Source organism: Phoenix dactylifera, chromosome 1 (assembly GCF_009389715.1).
Source record: "Phoenix dactylifera cultivar Barhee BC4 chromosome 1, palm_55x_up_171113_PBpolish2nd_filt_p, whole genome shotgun sequence".
Taxonomy (NCBI): Eukaryota; Viridiplantae; Streptophyta; class Magnoliopsida; order Arecales; family Arecaceae; genus Phoenix; species Phoenix dactylifera.
In genome coordinates, this window is record NC_052392.1 from 40351528 (window position 1) to 40370212 (window position 18685).

The 18685-nt window shown below is 38.2% G+C and overlaps 1 protein-coding gene across 1 annotated transcript; it reads right to left on the minus strand.

Annotated features, from left to right (window-relative positions):
* Positions 1-861: 861 nt before the first annotated feature.
* LOC103714721 (protoporphyrinogen oxidase, chloroplastic) lies at positions 862-13126 on the minus strand. Its single transcript, XM_008802093.4, has 9 exons — positions 12699-13126; positions 8169-8354; positions 7993-8077; positions 7037-7184; positions 6865-6945; positions 6417-6588; positions 5144-5303; positions 2092-2195; positions 862-1483 (listed from the first exon to the last, which is right to left on the minus strand). The coding sequence occupies exons 1-9, from the start codon at positions 13062-13064 to the stop codon at positions 1184-1186; spliced, it is 1602 nt and encodes a 533-aa protein (XP_008800315.1). The 5' UTR covers positions 13065-13126; the 3' UTR covers positions 862-1183.
* Between the last annotated feature and the right edge of the window lie 5559 nt (positions 13127-18685).

Genomic DNA, 18685 nt, shown 5'->3' on the forward strand with positions numbered 1-18685 from the left:
CGATCCTTGAGGCACCTTCAAGATGAAGCTTGCAACTAGCTCTTCTACCCCTCCTCTTCTTGTTTCCTGACTTTCATGAGCTCAACCGGGCTAAATAGAATTTCAAGCCAAGCTTGAGCTAACTCATGTTCGGCCTATTTGGGCCCCTACGGGTCAGCATAAAGTAGTGAGGATCACAGCCTAGTGTACGAGAAATGTAAGCACTTACCCCAAGTGAGGTTACAACTTTCTCATACTTCCAACTATCAGTGGATAGATGGGTCTCAATTGAGGAGAGAGAGGATGAAAAATTTCAGCAACTTTCTCCTAACTGAATCCATGCCTCCATCTTACAAATTTTTGAAGCAGAAGCGATGATTGGTCTAATAAATTGAATAGATCAAAACCTTGAACTTGATGACTCCTCTCCTTAGCTCACTCTATGATGCACAACATGTGCTCCTTTAGAGACTTCTTAAAAGTATACTACTTTTATCTTCAACAATCTTCTTCATTAGTCCTTTTTTTCTTGGCCTACGATCCAAATCCAAAACCCACTTCTTACCAACAGTTCATACCTTATCTGATAATGAACATGGCGCATATCATTGCTTAATATATTAGCTGAATTAATTTCAATTGTGCGCCTCAGATAAATTTCTCCGATGTATTAGAACAAACTTCTAAGATGGATTATCTGTTTTCATCCACTATTTTTGATATTTTAAAAAAAGGAATCCGTTCAAATATGCCGCATTTCACAAAGAGTATCCTCTCTTTCTGGTAGGTAAATATTCAGGCATTATTTATGCCTAACAAGAACTTTGATGATGACAAGGAAAGATAAAGAAGAGCTACAAAGATTATCAAGGGAATACACGGTGATATTGATCTTTCATGCACATACGATGTTGAAATTAAGACAAGAATTACCAAATACAAATAAACCCTCAAGGAGGAAGTTGTATGGAATCTCCACTTATAATTTTGCAATGCAAGTCAAACTAGAAAGTATTCTCTCTCGAAAAAACGAGAAGAAAGTAAAACTAGAAAGAATACAAAACAGCAATCCCCAGTCTCATAAACTGACCACAGAAATCTTATAACAAAAATGAAAGGAAAACTAAAAAATAAAAGAGAATGTTTCCTCAAGAGCTGCCGCACCTGACTTCGAAATGTTGACTCTGTAGTTTGCGTTGCTTGGTCACTTGTATGCATGCTTGGCTAAAAACTCCGATACTTCAGAGGCACTCTCATATGCACCCTCTACACATCGGCCCAAGGCAACACCTGCTACATAGTTGCCTCCAAGAAAAAATCCTTCATAACCATCTTTGCGGAGGGCACCCTTTGCAGCTTCAAGATGGTCGAGATGACCAACCAAGAACTGAGGTATGGCTTGCGGCCAAACTCTCACACTGAGAACCAGGGGTTCCTCGGCACTTGGATTTATCAGAATTTTTCTAAGATCACGGTCAACAGCTTCCACCAGTTCACTCTCAGTCTTCAAGCATGAAATATGAAAATTAGCAAGGATGTCAACTTGCAAGTTTTTTTTTTTATTTGGGTGTGTGCGCGCGTGCACAAAATTAACAAACACAAATATAAGAAGAAAGAAGGCAAATCCTGAAAAAGGATGGAACAGCCAGTCATAATTCACCAGTTAGATACAGAATCACTTGCTCTCCTAAAAAACAGTAAATAATGCGAGAAGTAGTTTTTTATTGACAATATAGAACCTTAGAGGCAGAAGTAACAAGCAATATCCAACAGCATATAGATGTGTGAAAATAGCATACGAAGGGAACAAGTGGAACATCACCAAATGAGGTGTATGTTGAAGTTGTCAGTGCAAGAAATTTGTGCACCTTGTGCACGCATGCAAAAATAGCGTACGAAAATGTGCAGTCAGACATCTTAGACTAGTATAGCCATATCCACTACAAACATTTCTATCCATGGAAAAACCATTAAAGGATATCTGTGCTTAAGAGTGTCATCAACCTAGTAACTTATATATTCTAAAAATCAGATTTTGCATCTGCAATGATCTATGCAGTTAAGGACATCTTTATACAAATTGAAAATGACACAGGTAGATGGATCGATTACCTTGGAAAGAATTCCAGTATTAGTAGCACCTCCAATGTAGTTCAGAAGCAATACTCTTCCAGGGGGAGCTCGATTAGGAAAGAGTGATGAGCTATATATTGTTCCTGTATGGCAACACAAGGCACAATATCATATCTTAGAGGTCTCAAAGCAATGACAGTGCATTTAAGTACAAGAAAAAGGAAAAAAGAACAAGTGGTATCCTGTTCTAGTCTTGATTAAAGAAAAATGCAGAAATAAAACACAATGAGCTTGCCAGTTTAAACCTAAGTCCTCATGCAGATTGTGTACCAGGTATGCTCCAGATATATGAAATGATGAAAGCAAAGATAGACAAGAGAAGAAATAATTTTGTCATCTAATCCAAGTACATATTCCAGTTGAACTATTTAAAGAACATGATTAACTCTTGCACAGTCAGTCTGCAACTTTAAGCAGCTATTAGTTATACATCTGTAATTCTCAAATCATGTTGCCTAAAAATCTGGAACACCCTAGTCTAACATTTGGGAAATTCATGTGCCCAACAATACATAGTTCTTGACCAACAGCATTTAGAATATAGAGTGATGCCTAGGAGATCACAAGCGTTATGAACATCAATAGAATCTCCACTAGCATCATATAAATCATGGTTTTAAGTTTCAGCAGAAAGTCCAAAAGTCAGAGGTCAAACAATTTGGTCTTCCTTGGAAGCAAGCCAAAACTATAGTCGTTTTTTCGCAAAACATATTTTGACAAATTGATGATTGGAAGCATTTAGATGTTTGGTTGTAAGAGATTCATGAGAAAGGTATTTATACAAGGTTTTTAAGATTTTTGTTTTGAGTGCTTCTGGAAGATTTTATTTGAAAAGGAAATAGGTGGGGTTTGTGGATTACATTGGGCACCTGAATACTGAATTTACAAAAAATTTAAGCCCACATTTGTGATATTAACTCAATTATCCACTATAGGGTGCCAAGTTTCAAAACCCAAGAGAGTTTTAACCACATTTCTCAATCCATCTCTACATATTTAGCACATCAATTGTCTTCATGTACAAATTCTGGGAATCGATCATGAAGTTTTTTGTGAAATTTTTTCTTATTTTAATAAAAAATGAGTTTATTGAATATATTTCTTGCTTCTCGTAAACATAAAAATCTAAAGTTTAGACCTCAAAGGCTTGTGCTATCTTATTGACATTTATTTTGTCATACATATGATTCAAACAAACAATTGAATGATATGCACCAAAACATGACATGGTAAATGCATTCGAATATTTTCATTCTTTATTATTCATATTTGATTAATAATTTCAGCCTAAAACAATTAATACTATACAATTTAAAGATTGGGAGAAAAAATTTCTTTAACATGATGTTTAAAAAATTTCTGGTTTTATTTCTTTAATTTTTGGATTTTTTAAGAATTTAGTTATTTTAACCAAAACTTCAAAACCTGAATTGGAACCATTGAAGCTGTTAAAATCAAAACAAAATCGACTTCCCAGAAACCAAAACCAATGTCAAGCAGTTAGTCCTTTCCATAAATATCTGATGCACTGCAATACTAGCAGCATACGAGAGGAAAATAAGACTGATACAAGTGCAGAAAAGCCAAACTAAACAATGCAAGCTGTGAAATTTTTACTTATTTTAATGAAAAATATGAGTTTATTGAATACATTTCTTGCTTCTCGTAAACATAAAAAATCTAAAGTTTAGACCACCAAGGCTTGTGCTCTATTATTAACATTTATTTTGACATGTGTATGATTACAAACAAACAATTGAATGATACGCACCAATGTCAAGCAGTTAACCCTTTCCATAAATATCTGATATACTGCACTACTAGCAGGATACAAGAGGAAAATAAGACTGATACAAGTGCAGAAAGGCCAAACTAAACAATGCAAGGGCCACAGCTATAAGCAGTTTCTAGAGATGGTATAGTCCTAGTGATAAATTTCTGAAATGGAAAAATACAATGTAAAAGTTTTTTAGCAAGTATATAGTTCATCTGAAAGACAAACTTGAAGATGAATTTGAGTTCTATATTATATCTGAAAAAGACAGTATTCCTAAGCAGACAGATCTAAAGATCATAAATTTCCAAACAAAGAAGCATAAACACGTAAGATCTTTTTGTATGCCTATCTTCCCTGTCTGTGCAATAATATTCTAATGCTTGGGAAGTTTGACTTGGGCTGGAAAGTGGTAGACGTTACCAGAACGAAGGCCACCAATCTTGTTATCTAAAGATTTATCTTTAGTTGCCAGAACCAGAGAAGGTAGGAGAAATGGACATTTTAAAAATTTTCGATGTAAGGTAGCACTTAAGAAGCAGATACAGGTTTGAATTTCTAGGGAGTTCTCGAAACAGGTTCGTTACCCTAGGTTGAAGGTTTTTTCTGCTAATGATTTATCTGAGGTTAAAATGCATCTGAAAGTTTTCAAATCAAACAGAAAATTCAAGGACTGCAAGACTAGCAACCTTCCCAATTTAAAGTAAGAAGAAAAACATCATCTCAGGCAAATTTAGAGTAAAAGGACCTAAAAGTTCTAAGACCCATAGAGTAGGTCCACCATAGCTGTCAAGTTATTGCATTAAAATAGTTGCTTCAAAAGCTTGAGATTGCTTCTATATGGAAGTCTCAATGATCTTGCTGTAACCATATGGCACACCTTCCTAAATGACCACGAAATTTCCTTTCCTTGGGACTACATTATATGATTTCTGCATCATAAACAGAAAAACATTTAAATTTTATTACCTTCTAGTCGAATCTGATTGCACACAAGTAAATCAAGCAGATACACTACGAATTCAAAAAGATAAAAAAAAAATATGCCTAGATTGTAGTATATGTAATTATAGTGACAAACTTCAACATTTAAATTTTAAACTTGAATATACGAACAGGAATGACGGGATATAACTATGGCTAATTGGCTACAGGAGATAAAACAGTCACATTTACTCAAAAATGTAAAAAAGTGTAAGATATAAATGTATCACTCATATGCAGACAAGTGGTACAAATAACACAGAGGAATTGTACCTAATGTCTCCAATCCTTGACCGCGTGGATGTAACTGGCCAAACCCCTTAAGCTTGCCATCTATCAAGCATTCTTTACGAATTACTTTCTTCGAGTATGAAATAGAAACGGCTGCAACTGGAGGGTAATAAAACTTTGACAGAGCATCTGCAGCATCACTCTGAAAAGAATCACAAGAATGAATTTCAAAATATTCTTTGCCAACAGAAATAGTAAGTCTTCAAACAGTAATTGGTGAAAAACTTATTTGAGTCATAGCCACTTCAGCTAGTATACATCTTAAGTGATTACTGAAACTTATTCATGTATGATACAAGTTCTACAGTTTAGCTGCCAAAATCAATTATATGCGATTATAAAGTAACCTGTTCAACTTGGCAGCATAAGAGACACCATAATGTATAAAGACAAGAAATTTTAGCCACTTGGAAATGAATAAATTACTGAGGTCAGGAACTCTCCTTCAGAGAATTGAAGTGACTACTTAAAAAAGTCTCCCTCTATGTTAAGCTGCAGTACTTATCCTTTCTCTCTGCAGACCCCTTATAAGAAATCATCAGATGTGACAAGAGACCTATCAAATGAACATGCAGACAATGTTTTTCTACAGAGTGCAGTATGCAAATTTTTCGCCAAGCAGAACATCTAAAATGGAAGAAAAAAGCCACAATATATTATGGACAGTAGTTTCCAAATGTTCACTTTAAGCATGCTCAGATAAATATCATGGCTGTTGCTTCTAAACTACTGCTGACCACCACATAGGCATTAACAGTTACAAAAAATAAGCAGCAAGAAGTCTAATAACAAAATCCTTTCATCTAGATAATGCTCACTAATGTCAACCATTCAGAGATCCTAACCGACCAGAAATAAAAAAGTCAAAACAAGATTCTGCTTGATTGAAGAAAAAGATAAATATTGGACTTTAAAACATTATTTGGCATTTAGCTGCAAGGAAAGAAAAGATGAAATATTAAACTGAGGACACTGCCACAGAATTCAGAACAATAAGATATAAGCATCAGCTACATGTTATTGCTTCTTGAATATCATGCCCCTGCAACATGGCTATTGCAAGCTGTGTGATAAATGAGAAAGATATACCATGCTTCAGAGTTTCCAACAATGATGAAAGTGTAATCAAGATAATTAATGACTAGTAGACATATAATGTGTTTATGCAGGAAACTATTTTTTTAATCAGCAAAGTGGCAGGACATTTTTACCAGCCTCATTGATTTTGAAACATAATTCAACATGGAATACGTACAGAAATAGGATGTAATAAACTGCTAGCAATATAAGATGGAATTGTCAGGACAACACTTCTGGTCTGCACTGCAATCAATCCTTCTGGTGTTTCATATGTTAACATATACCCCTGGCTGTCCAACTTCTTGATGCTTATAAGTTTCCATGATAGTTTGACTTTGCTACCCAACCTGGAAATAGAAGGAAAGTTAGAAATTCGGTGTGTGAGGTCTTCAACATAAATATCTGTAGTTAAATTAGATGCTGCAAAAACTTGAATTCAAGATAGATCTTGACCGATTGGTCTGTGGACAAGAATATATTTTTCGTGAAGACTAAACTTATAAAGCATCATTTTTTTTAATTAAATAGGTGTATGAAAAAGTTTAAATTCTGCTAGGCATTGGCAACATTAATATTAAAATTAACATGGGTGTATAAAGATATGGATAGCACGACACTCATACCTAGAAAAGATAGCATTAGGGAGCATGGCAAGCCCTTTACTAAAAGATGCAACAGTCTGCCCCTTTGGTTTTGGCAGGCGTCTACATAATAGCCAGCAGACAACTAGAACATTCAGTAACTCATCAAATTAAGATGTAAAAAATCTTTAACTTTGGTAATTCAGTATCTTACGGATCTCTAGGTGGTTTGGGACTTTTACTCTTTTCCTGAACTGCCTTTATAGTTCCACCAATGATACTACCACCATTCTGCTCTAGCCTCCAAACCTTTCCAAAAGCTGCTTTCATACTAAGCTTTGCAGGATCACCAGCATAGACACCTGCATGCAAAGTTATTCTTCACCACAATGAAAAATGAAAGCATTCATCCAAGGATATAAAACTGTATCGCATAATCTTAAGTATTTGATAATACAAATGACTGGAGGAAATGGTAAGTCGGAATTAAGCCTAGAAAGTTGTAAAACTATTTATAAAGACTTTCGTAATAAGCCTGGAGTTCAACAAAAATTAAACATTGCAATCATAATCATCAACTTAGCAATGGCCCAGAATCACACCCCACCAATGTTTGGAAGAGGTTCTGGCTTCAAGTATTTGTAGATGCATAGCCAAGTATTCAGACATGGATAACTAATAAAGACTGATCTTCCTTCCCTTTCTCTGTCCCTCTCTCTACCTCACAGACACAAAATAATAATAATAAAATAAATAAAAAAGGTCTTAAAGGAGATGTACTAATAAATGCAACAGGAACACGTACGCAAAGCTAAAGAACTGGAAGCTTCTGCACAACACTTAATGTTGTGGTGAGATGCAGATGAAATTCTTGAGACCAAGTGAGAAATGAAAAGGAAAGATCTATTATATCCAAAAGTGTGGAAGAGGTGTGTAAAAGAAAATACACAATTCAAAACAGTAATTGGGAAGAAGATTTCTCAAAGTTATGGATGTCAAATTTACAAATATAAAGAATGACAAGGGAAATGCCACAAGAGTAGATTAACTAATTTAACCAATATTTGTGAAATCTATATCGCCATACCACAAACACAGTATCTTACACTTTCTAATCACAAACATTCTGTACATGTATTTGATAAAATGCACAAAGCACATTTCATGCACCTGAACAAAATGGCTCTATCAGGCGTTCAAAAACCTCATCTCCAAGATTACGGCGCACAAAGTCTTCTACAGATTCCTCATGACCCTGAAACCTTCGTAAAACACTGGAAATGAGGGGCAATCTAGCACATATGAATAATCCAAAGCATGTATAAAAAGGAAAGAGAAGGACAAACTGGTGGAGGAGGCCGAATGCCGATAGCACCAAGTCCAGCCCTCAGTTTACCAGCAAAGCTCATCAAGTCAAAGAGAGGCAAGTCAGTTGGCTTAGAAGGTACTGGCCTCAATTTTCCATTCCACAAAACAAAACGTGGAGCATTTGGATCACCAAATACAAGATCATCCTTTAAACCACTATCTACCTGCAACAACAATATGAGCAAGTTGCACCAATTAGCTTCGCGCAACTTTACAGTGTTCAGAGAATGGATCTAGCAAATTATTAATAGCCTATGCAGGCATTATTAGGATGTCAGCAGCCACCTAAACAAAGCTTCAACTTTTCTAGATCCCCAAGAAAAAGGATTCAGTAAAGGGTTCAATCAACTTCAGTGTCACATAAAGAATACACAGAGCCAAAATCTGACAGTGCAAAAGATAAGAGAAGACCATCCAATTGAAGATGGTCTTAGTGGCTGGAATCTTCCATCTTGGGTGCTACCCACTTGTGTACCTCTCCAGAATTTGATTTTCACACTAAATGCAATTCTTCTAGAGTTATGCTTTCTCACTCCTGCACTTCAAGCGACCTCTGCTCCTGGTTAATTGATTAAAACTCATTTGTACAAGAAGTTCAGTTTTCTATCCAAACTTTCTCTCCATTCAATCAATACTCATAATCATCTAGCTTTGTCCAACTATTTGGATTTGGCTTTATGAATCTTCATTCACAAAGTATTCCATTCAATACATACACTAATCCAGATAAAGGAAAATCAAAGAAACATTAAATCACAAATTTAAAAAAACAAGAAAGTGTAGCAAAATAAGAGTATATTGAGAGAGAAAAAAATAGTACAAAGGGAGTTGTAACAATTGAGGAAAATTAAAAGATAGCATAGGAACCCAGGAAGATCTGCCTTAAAAATCTAGATGAGTATTACAGCATCAAATGACACTTGCATGAATGATGAGGAGATCGGCAACATAATGATGATTGAGAAGATCCAAGATACTTACCTGATGACTTGATCATGTATTTTGGAACATTCAAAGAGTTGTAAGATGTAGCCAGCAAAGGGCCATGGAAAGGCTCATGAGTTCACTATAAGCATGATGGCACTGGATAAGTCAAACATAGTCATTTATCAAGAATAAAATGTTGTAAACCTTTAATGCGCAGATAATTGGAGGTTTCATTCCTAAGGGCTGAAAGCAAGGAAACAACTTTGTAGCAGTTGCAATTGTAGTCATCACTGCTGTGGTACACATGCAACAAATGAAGATGAAAACAAAAAACTAAAATCCCAACAAAAAAACTGTAAGGTAGTGTTTGGCTGCGGAAGGGTGGGGGGGATGACTCCTATTCCCTCTATTCCACGAAACTTCTGCAAAACGGCATTTTAACCCAGGCAGAATAGAGTTATTTTGTCTTATGCTGTGGGAGGGGATATCCCTCTCACTTACAATATAAATCTATTCCAATGGGAAGGGGTTGAATAGGTTGATTCCATGGACTTGGATGGAAGCCTATTCCACTGAATTCCCAATGACCCTGAACCATTAATATCTTTGGATTAGGGCCAAGTTCACTTTCCCTTCTCCTCCCATCTCCTCCCATCTAACCTCGATCTAATTCTCCTCCTCTCTAAATCTCCATTTCTGGGTGTCGATCATGACCAGCAAGCTGCCCTAGGTGGGGATTGTGGTCTATGGGTTGACCTCATAGAAGATTGGCTTTTCTCCGGGCTTCCACTATCTCAGTACTGGCTTACCATGTATCATCAGTCCAACTCAGCACCATCTTTGCTCGCTAACTTGGCACAGGTCCTTAAGCTCCACCTCAGGGCTTCTGGTTTTTCATCACGATGGCTCACCATGCTCTAGTTCAGTACCTCCCTCCACAATGTTGTGATCACTGTACTTGTCTCCGGTAAGGCTTAGACACCATTACCCTCCATCTGATCTTGATGTCATGCTCTCCCCCAAAAATTGTTTGCTTGATAGGCATGATTCAACTCAGCAATTTGTGGCTTTCTCCCCTGATTTTATTTTTTGTCATTTGTGGGTTTGACCACGAAGTTTCAGATGACTGTGGGTTTGATGAACAAGTTTTGGATGTCTATGGGTTTGATGAACAAATTTTGGATGTTTTATTCCTTGTTTTCGGCTCAATGCCCACTGCAGTACCACATTTTTGATATTTCAAATAGTTGATGACGATCAGTTCTTGATACTTGGCATTCAGGCTAGAAGCCATGATGATTCACTATATGCCCCAGAAAAGAAAGACTCTCAGCGTGCATTTTCCTGTAATTAGTTTATATTCAGTTGTTTTTTAATTAGAGTAGAATCCAGTATTTTAGGCATCAATAGATTTAGTGTACCAATTCTGTTTTTTATAGCAATCTTGTTCACTTTTCCTGCTGGTGTAGCCAAGGTATGCATGCCATAATTTGTTAGAAATATGCTTTTGGTTCATAACTAGCATAGATGCAACACTCGGTACTTTATTTATATATAGCTATATTAAACTATCTCTAATTCCCATTCCTAATTTATATGATGTCGGGCATATTCATATGCAGGGAGTATTAATTACCATTATGTGCATCACTAAAAGATTATTGTGCAAGGTTGCTGATCTGATAGGTGGGAAAACCAAATAATTCTATGTTCACATGTGTAACTCAATCCATGCTTAGCATTTTTACCATAAACAATAATGGTAATTTTTCATAGAAAAGGAAAAGGACTCCCTCTATAGTCCAAGTTGATTGGACATGAGAGTTCACGATGTTGGGGGGTTGTGGGTGGCTCTTCGTATTTCTATAATGTAAGGCCTCTATACTTGGCCATTTTTCAACAGCTAGTAGATGCTCAATTTTATCTATACAACATAAAAATATACTTATTTTCTTAAATTATTCTACCAACCAAGATTCGCCGTGTCGGTACCGGAGCCCAAACTGGTCGGCCAGCGGCACAGTTCGGTACGCCTGTATGTCGTTTCGTGCAGAATAAGTACCAACACAATAAAGAGGGAGAGGGAGAACGGAAGAGAGGAAAAGAGAGAGGGGGGAGGAGACAGAAGAAGGGGGGAGAGAGAGCGGGCTCAGGAGGGCACCGAAGGGCTGCAAAGGGCCGGAGCAGGGGCTCTGCCCTCTGGACCCTTGTTTCTTTCTAAGACCTTCCCTCCCTCTCTCTCTCTCTCTTTCTCTCTTTCCTTCTCTCTCTCCCTCCTCATAGTTTCTCGTTTTGAATGTCGGAACAATCTCAGCCCACCACCAACTCGTCTCGGTACGCCCCGAACTAGATGGTTCACGACGGTTCGCATTCCTTGTTGCCTCCCCCCCCCCCCCCCCCCCTCCCTTCTTTGTAATTATTCCATCAACCAAACACCATAAATTCCTTAACTTGTGGAATAAGTCCTATGTCCTCTACAGTACCTGGATTGCTATTGCTCATTCTCTCAAAAAATTTATTCTGCAACCAAACACTATCTAAAAGCCTAAAAGGTAATTATAGAAGCAACACCCAATGGTCTGAAATAACAAGACTTGTTATTATAGAATAGATTTGGCATTATCATCTTAGGTATGAAAAAGATGGAATATAGGTGCCATGCCCAGCAAAATGCAGGGGATGAACAGATTTGAAATTCTAATTTAACTCTAAATATATTGAAGTATGGAGATGCGGGCATGAATAAGGGAAGGAGATAATATTGACATTCGAATTATTAAGAACAAATTATGAAAAAAAGTCAATCACTTGGTATGAAAACTAATTGTGCTGAGAACAGTAAAGTCCCTCTGAATTAGGGAACATGAAAGGCTAGGCACAGAATTGATGATCGCCTTCACATTGTTCTTCTAAGATAAACATGGCATCAGAAAATGCATATTCGCAATATAGAAAAAACAAGGATGGTATGATGCTAGAATATGCAAGCCCATGTGTCATATTGATTAGAACATTGCAAGATCGATCAAGGATCATATCTGATGAACTTGTTAGACTCAAAAATAATGCTAAATTTGAACGGTAACCTAGAAACTTTAGCTAACTTTTCAAATTGCGCAAAGCAATGATTCATGCTACATCAAAGGCCTGTAATACAAGCATAGATAGTCACGATTACTTTACACGAGATGACTAACAAATGAACAAACCATCACATGTTGTATGGACGATGCATCAAAGAGTCAAAATTGAATGCTTTTAGCAACCGACAAATGTGAGGGAGGATTTTCACGACAACAAACCAATCTCCAAATCAAAGAGTCACACATACACACACACACATACATATAAGTATGGTGACTATGATGGATAATTGTATAAAATTGTTGCAATTTCGAGAGAGAGGGACTAATCATTTTCTCCATCAATTAGCTCAATTTTTTCTAGAAAAACCTAGTAATTAGCTCAAATTAAAAGAACGATTCTTTTTTCCTTTTTTCTGTCACAACTGCATCATTTCTAACAACATCAGGGACTAGTGAGGAAGAAAGAAAGAAAGAAAAGAAATTGGAGCTACATACAGCCATGGAGAGGACGGGATCGGAGGGCTGGAAGCTGTTGGGGCCTTCCTCCCAAAGGTAGCCGTCACGCTCGACGGTGGTGATGTTGCCGCCCACTCGGTCGCGCGCCTCCGTCACCAGCACCTCCCCCTGCCCGTGCCGCGTCGCCAGCGCCTGCGCCGTGCACAGCCCGCTGATCCCCCCACCCACCACCACGCACTCCGCCGTCAGCCGCCCCCCTGCCACCGCCTCCGCCTGGCCGCCGGCCACAGCGCGGTCGCTGGCGACAGAGCACCGGATCCGACGGCGAGTGCGTCGGCCGCCGGCAGACTTGGCCAAGAAGGGGAGTGCGGCGGCGGTGGAGAGGGTGGACGCGGCGGTTGCCATCGGAATTCGAGAAGCGAGCTGGAAGGAAGCAGCCTCGTATTACCTGGCCGCAGGATTTTCTCCTCTCATAATCTCATGATCCGTTACTTGGGCCCGGGTAGTGCTTTAAAATTCGTGTTGGTGCAGGTAATTACATGCTTGCCAGAAAACAAAAGGGTATATAAGTAAAACCCATAACAGCCAATACATAATGAGATTGGAATCCCCATTCATGGTTAACATGGAAACCGATTATTTCAGTATTGTTATATTTGTATATGCAAATATTAATATAAGGAGAAAATACTGTATCTAATATAAAGGTTTTGTAAAATAGCATTTTTTTTCACATTTCTGTTGTTTGGTTTCTCAAATATCTAATATATATACATGCGATGGCAGCTTATTTAGTTATTTTAGTAGTGATGGAAGATAAACATATTAAGTGACTAGGATAATGCTATCACCATAATTCGGGCCACTTACATAAGTGATTTTGATTATGAAGCTGCCAAGCTAGTATTTTGTTGGCCATATGATTTTTTTTTAATAATGAGAATATTTCTTTATCTAGTTAGGCGCACGTTTATCTTTTTGCTTAATCAATTTATTTGTTTGAAGTAATTTCAAGAATTAATGTTCGCTAGTGGCATCTTGTTTCATTTATCCCTCTCTTGTGCTGATTTTTTTGGGTATCTCAACAACCTGGAGAGTTTGAGAACACTTTTCTAAATCACAATTTATTCACTGGTTATTACTCGCAAATAATAGCTGGGTAGGATTTTGTGGATTGTTGATCTTGTATTAAGGGGTGAAATTTTATTGATCTTGCATGATCCATATTCATTCAAGTACGAAATGAATGTCTTAGATCTATTAGTAATTTATTGCATTTCTTCCACCAAAATTTAAAATTTAACAAAAATTTGATATAACCTTAGGTTAGATTGGTGGACGATGCCCATTCAAGATAATATCTACTAGCTGGAATTCAACCCAAACTCATCTATACCTTCTTGCGCTGAGTTTGGACTGACACATATTGGGTTGAGAAGGGGCTGGACGGAGCTTGGACTAGATGTCTTGTACCAAATTCCGGATCACCTTTGGCCGAACCCGAGCTGTCTAACGAGAATCTCTAAGAGCAATGCTGAAGAACATAACAATGAGATCGATAAATATGTTTTTGTGTACCAATAAAATAAATATGTTTTTCGGAAAATAGGCCTCTTGCACCCTCCTTTTGTGTAGAGAAGACACTGTGTTAAATTTTAAATGTTTTCACTCATTATACATGAATTAGAGTCAGGCACAAGAAGTGGGCAGGAAGGCTGTGATCCTCTACTATAGATTGTATACATATAATTCGATCAATGTACACTCAATTTACAGAAGTGCACTTCTTTTTATTTTACTTAAAGTAATACTCTTGTCTAGAAGATTGAAGACAAGCGACCACAGGATATGAAGCTTCAAAAGACGGCACTTTGAAGTTTGGTTTAATATTAAAATAGATAATTAGACAACTAAAAATAATATTTATCATGTTCAAAGGTCAGGGCGAGAATCGGCCTAGAAATCTTCCCATGCTCGGGCTCATTCCAAAGCCCAATCAGGCTTGACTCAAGTAAGCCCATTTATGCTAAAATGCTGGGCCCAACTTGAATTGGCTCGATTGACCTCAAACTCTGGTTCGATTGGCTGCCGGGCTCGACGCGAAAGGCTCATGGTGGAAGATCCAACTGATATATTCGAGAAAGATCCTACCGCTCCTTCCATATTAGAAAAAAATAATGATATCAATTATTTCGTACTCATGTGCAATGGTTTGCATACCAACTTTCAAAAAGTCTTTAGGTGGGACAAAGTTATCAACTAAGTTTGGCGTTCAAATTTATTATTTTCCATTCTTTTTTAGGGGCGAGTTACCTTTTCTCTTTTTTGCTACAATAGCTACCTTTCCTCTGAGGAAAACAAATGATGGCAGTCTTTGTTGTTCCCGTTGAACCAAGTCATACTATTCTTTCTGAAATAATTTAGAATATGGCACCAACATTTTTTGTCCTAATTATCAGGTACTTGATTCGGAGCCATTTAGCCTCCTTTTTTTTTTTTTTTTTGGCATCTGATCCTCTTCTTTCTTGACAATATAGCTCATCTCTATCCTTCATCTCTGTTGTAAATACGATTAAGCTTTAATAACAGCCAGGTGGCTCCTTTCACCTCCCTTTACATCAAAAAAAAATAATAAATAATCTTAGATGTGTTTGAAGTAGATGAATGGATTCATGTGCTGATTTTGTTACATGACAATGGATAGGGAAATAACTAAACCTACCATTAGGAAGCCCTAATCTAAGGATAGCTGCCCGGATTTCTCAATCTGGAGTGATCTTGCTGAAAATGCACGAATAATCTTTTAGCCTTGCTAGAATCCAACATGATAGAAAAAATTAGGCTGTCTAAGCTTCCAAGAATCTATGTTGCAGGAGTATAACTAACTAAAAATCTTTTTTTCTAGATTATTCTCTTATCCATCCTTCTATCTTCGTGGGATCTCTCATCTTTGAGCACACAAATCACCCGTCAAGCCCTTGAAGCAATGGAGGATCTGCCGGTGGACGCCAAAATGAGCATCAAAACAGGTCCCACGCCAACTACCTGCAATCATGTACAAATGGAGAATCTGACGATGCCAGGATGGATAATAATTCCTCGTTCTTGTGCCATACTTGAACAGTGCACTATGAGGCTTCAAACGACTTTAACCATGGCAATGAGTCTTGACTCCAGTTTTCAGTTGGGACATTCTTTGCTCAGTTCTGAATACGGTGATCACCCTCCAAAATCTTTCATCAAGAGGAGAAAGAAGAGCATTCCAAATTAATCGAATAAAGCTTCTTTGTGTGCAATTTACTAGAATTCCAAGAGAGAGGAATGAAGATGAAGGAATCCAAACAGACAGCAAACTGATAGGTGGAAGAAGGTGCACCAAATTGATCATACGTGTGAGATTCTTTCCTCCACTGCTTTGTCTTGCGAGCATCAACATTTGCTGTCCCGATTATCGGACACTTGGTTGGAGTCATTTAGCTTCTTTTTCTCGCATCTGTTCCTCTCCTTCCTTGACAATGTAACTCATCTCTGCCTCTCATCTCTGTTGTAAATACGATTAATCTTTAAAATAAAAATCGGGTGGCTCCTTTTGCCTCCCTTTACACCAAAAAAAACTATCCTATAGGGTTTTGCTTTCATGGATTGCAATGCTGATTTGTGTCGAGCGCTTCAAACATATGATGCCTGTCATTTATCTTTGGGTCCTTTGTCAGCAGTTCAACCCGTCATTGTCGTGCATCCTATTATCACATTTCAATGTTGCTGGACCCCATGTTTCAAGAGGACCACCTGCTGCAACGTCTCCAAATCTTGCAAGATCTTTGGCTGCACCGCGTCAGATAGTGATGGTTTCAACGTGATATTTACATTGAGTTGGTAAAAAATGCTTCAATTCTTAAAGGCATGGATTAACGGAACCTTCGCCTTTCCGAAGCATGCATATATATGTACTCCCTTAAATTCTCTCTCTGCTCTTGTTTCACGTTTTGGCTTCTGAGCAGATAATGAATCGAAGTTTCAAATGTATAAAGTTCATCATTCGAGTAAGATGGATCGATCGGTCCAGTAGATTAGGTCCATGGCTTTTTTTCCTCTTTCCGAATCCGACTCACCTAAACTCAAGCCACATTAGAATATTTCTCTTAATGTGTAGTACATGAAAGGAGCATAATAATGCTAAACATATGCGGGAAAGGAGTCTTTTAACTTGTATCAAGATATATATATATAGTATGACTGCTAAGTTTCCAAGCAGAGGGAACAGGGTGAGATTTTTCACATGCTTTTCTTTGGTAGGTAAGGATGGGCTTCACTGATCGCTGCAACTATATATTTGGACCGCAAGGGATAGCGACAACTGATTTGCTTGTTGCTGTTGGTTTTAAATGGCTGATAACAAGCTCCCACCACCCTCTCCCCTCCATGATTCCTTCAATCAATGCCCACTCTTTGGGTCAGGCCCAGTTCTAAAGTAGTAGGAGGAATCGAGGCTCAAAGCCCCCCCCCCCCCCCCCCCCCCCCATCCCCTTCGGTCCTGCACGCGACCATGTCCGCATTGGATGCATGAATTGGCGGTGGGGCAAATCGTTCTCCTTGGTGTGGAACAGAGAGGCTTCCACAGCTGGCCTGGCCGTCCCTTTTTCTAAAAATTCCCCAAGAGAATGGCAAGTCTACAGTGCATGGCCGGATCTCCAAGACCTGCAGTATGTAGCTCTCGGCAGGTGATGGACGGCCATGAATGGAGATTCTTCTCGCCAAGACTTTCTCCCTAGGACAAACAACCTAAGGACATCTCATGCCATAAAGTTCGAAGAAGATAAAAAAGGTAGCTGGTCCACCCATGTACACCCGTCTTCTCTCAGTTCTATGATACCTGGGGGGTGGGGGGCATGCATGCATGCACGAGGAGGACATGATGTCATGTGAGGTGCAAGTGCTATCTACATTTCAATCACTATTTGTCTTGCTTGATGGCCTCCATGCCCTCTGGGCCTCAAACATATCCTCAGAGCCATCCGGCACTCGAAAGACTAGAAAGTGGTTTTCAGGTCACTTGTTCTTTTCTTTTCATTGCACAAAGTATAAAAACGACAACATTCGGAGGGAGCAAGCAGCTTACTTGCCCCATTGAAAGCATTTTAATTAACTGGAGGTGCTGTTGCAGCATCATCTAATCAACATCTGCTTCAAGGAGGAGCCTTTGTGGTTGGACTCCCTTCCTTCTGAACAGGGGAGTTTGATTTGGTTAATGTTGGCATGGATCTTAAAGCTTAGATGCAATTTATTTTGGTGTAGATTTATCTACTACGTAACTGGTCCATTTTTTTTTATGAAGAGGAAAAGCAAAGCCACCCGGCCTTTATTAGAAAAGAAAAGTTCGCATAAACTATTTATAAAAGATTTGCAAGAAAGAAAAATACAAAAAAAAATAAATAGTGATATGTAAATAGACCTGTTAAACTATTCAACAAGCGGATCAATCTCCTATATAATTTGAAGGATCTCTGTATCTCCAGAGTCCATAACAAAAAAGGGAAAACAAGAAGGAAGGAAGGAAGAAAACTTGTTGAGGTTTGCAATGTTGCTCCATTTTTAATCTTTAATCTTGTTGGCAAGCCTGAATGCAACCCTACAAAGAGATTGAGAGAGTTAGATAGCTGCCGAGAATTAGATTAGTGTAGCAAATGCCAAGGACTATAAGCAAACAAGAAAGTCCAAATCTTAAGCTCTTCCACTTTACTTAAGCGGTGCTGCTCTTTTGAGATGAATCCCGTGTGTCTCTCTAAATATTAACATATCCAACAACAACCTAGCCTTTGTTAGGAATTGAAAGCTACATGACCATATTAATGCAAGTCGATCTCCTTCTTTGATCTAATGATGATTAAGCCGTGCAAGTTGGCACTTGGTAGCAGATACTAGGGATAAAGAAGATCTTATCTCTTGTCCGAGAAACTCGCTGGCATTAGCAGTGCCAGCAAGCAATCCTGGCCACCAGATGGAAACCTTTGATTCATCCATCAGCC

Bases quoted from the DNA above. Each gene is read 5' to 3' on its own strand.
- LOC103714721 (XM_008802093.4), bottom strand. From the start codon at position 13,064: ATGGCAACCGCCGCGTCCACCCTCTCCACCGCCGCCGCACTCCCCTTC. The intron at 8,078-8,168 runs GTTTGTCCTTCT...CGAAGGTTTCAG, and splicing joins GCATTCGGCCTCCTCCACCA to GGTCATGAGGAATCTGTAGA. The intron at 1,484-2,091 runs GTAATCGATCCA...TCATGCTTGAAG, and splicing joins ATACTGGAATTCTTTCCAAG to ACTGAGAGTGAACTGGTGGA.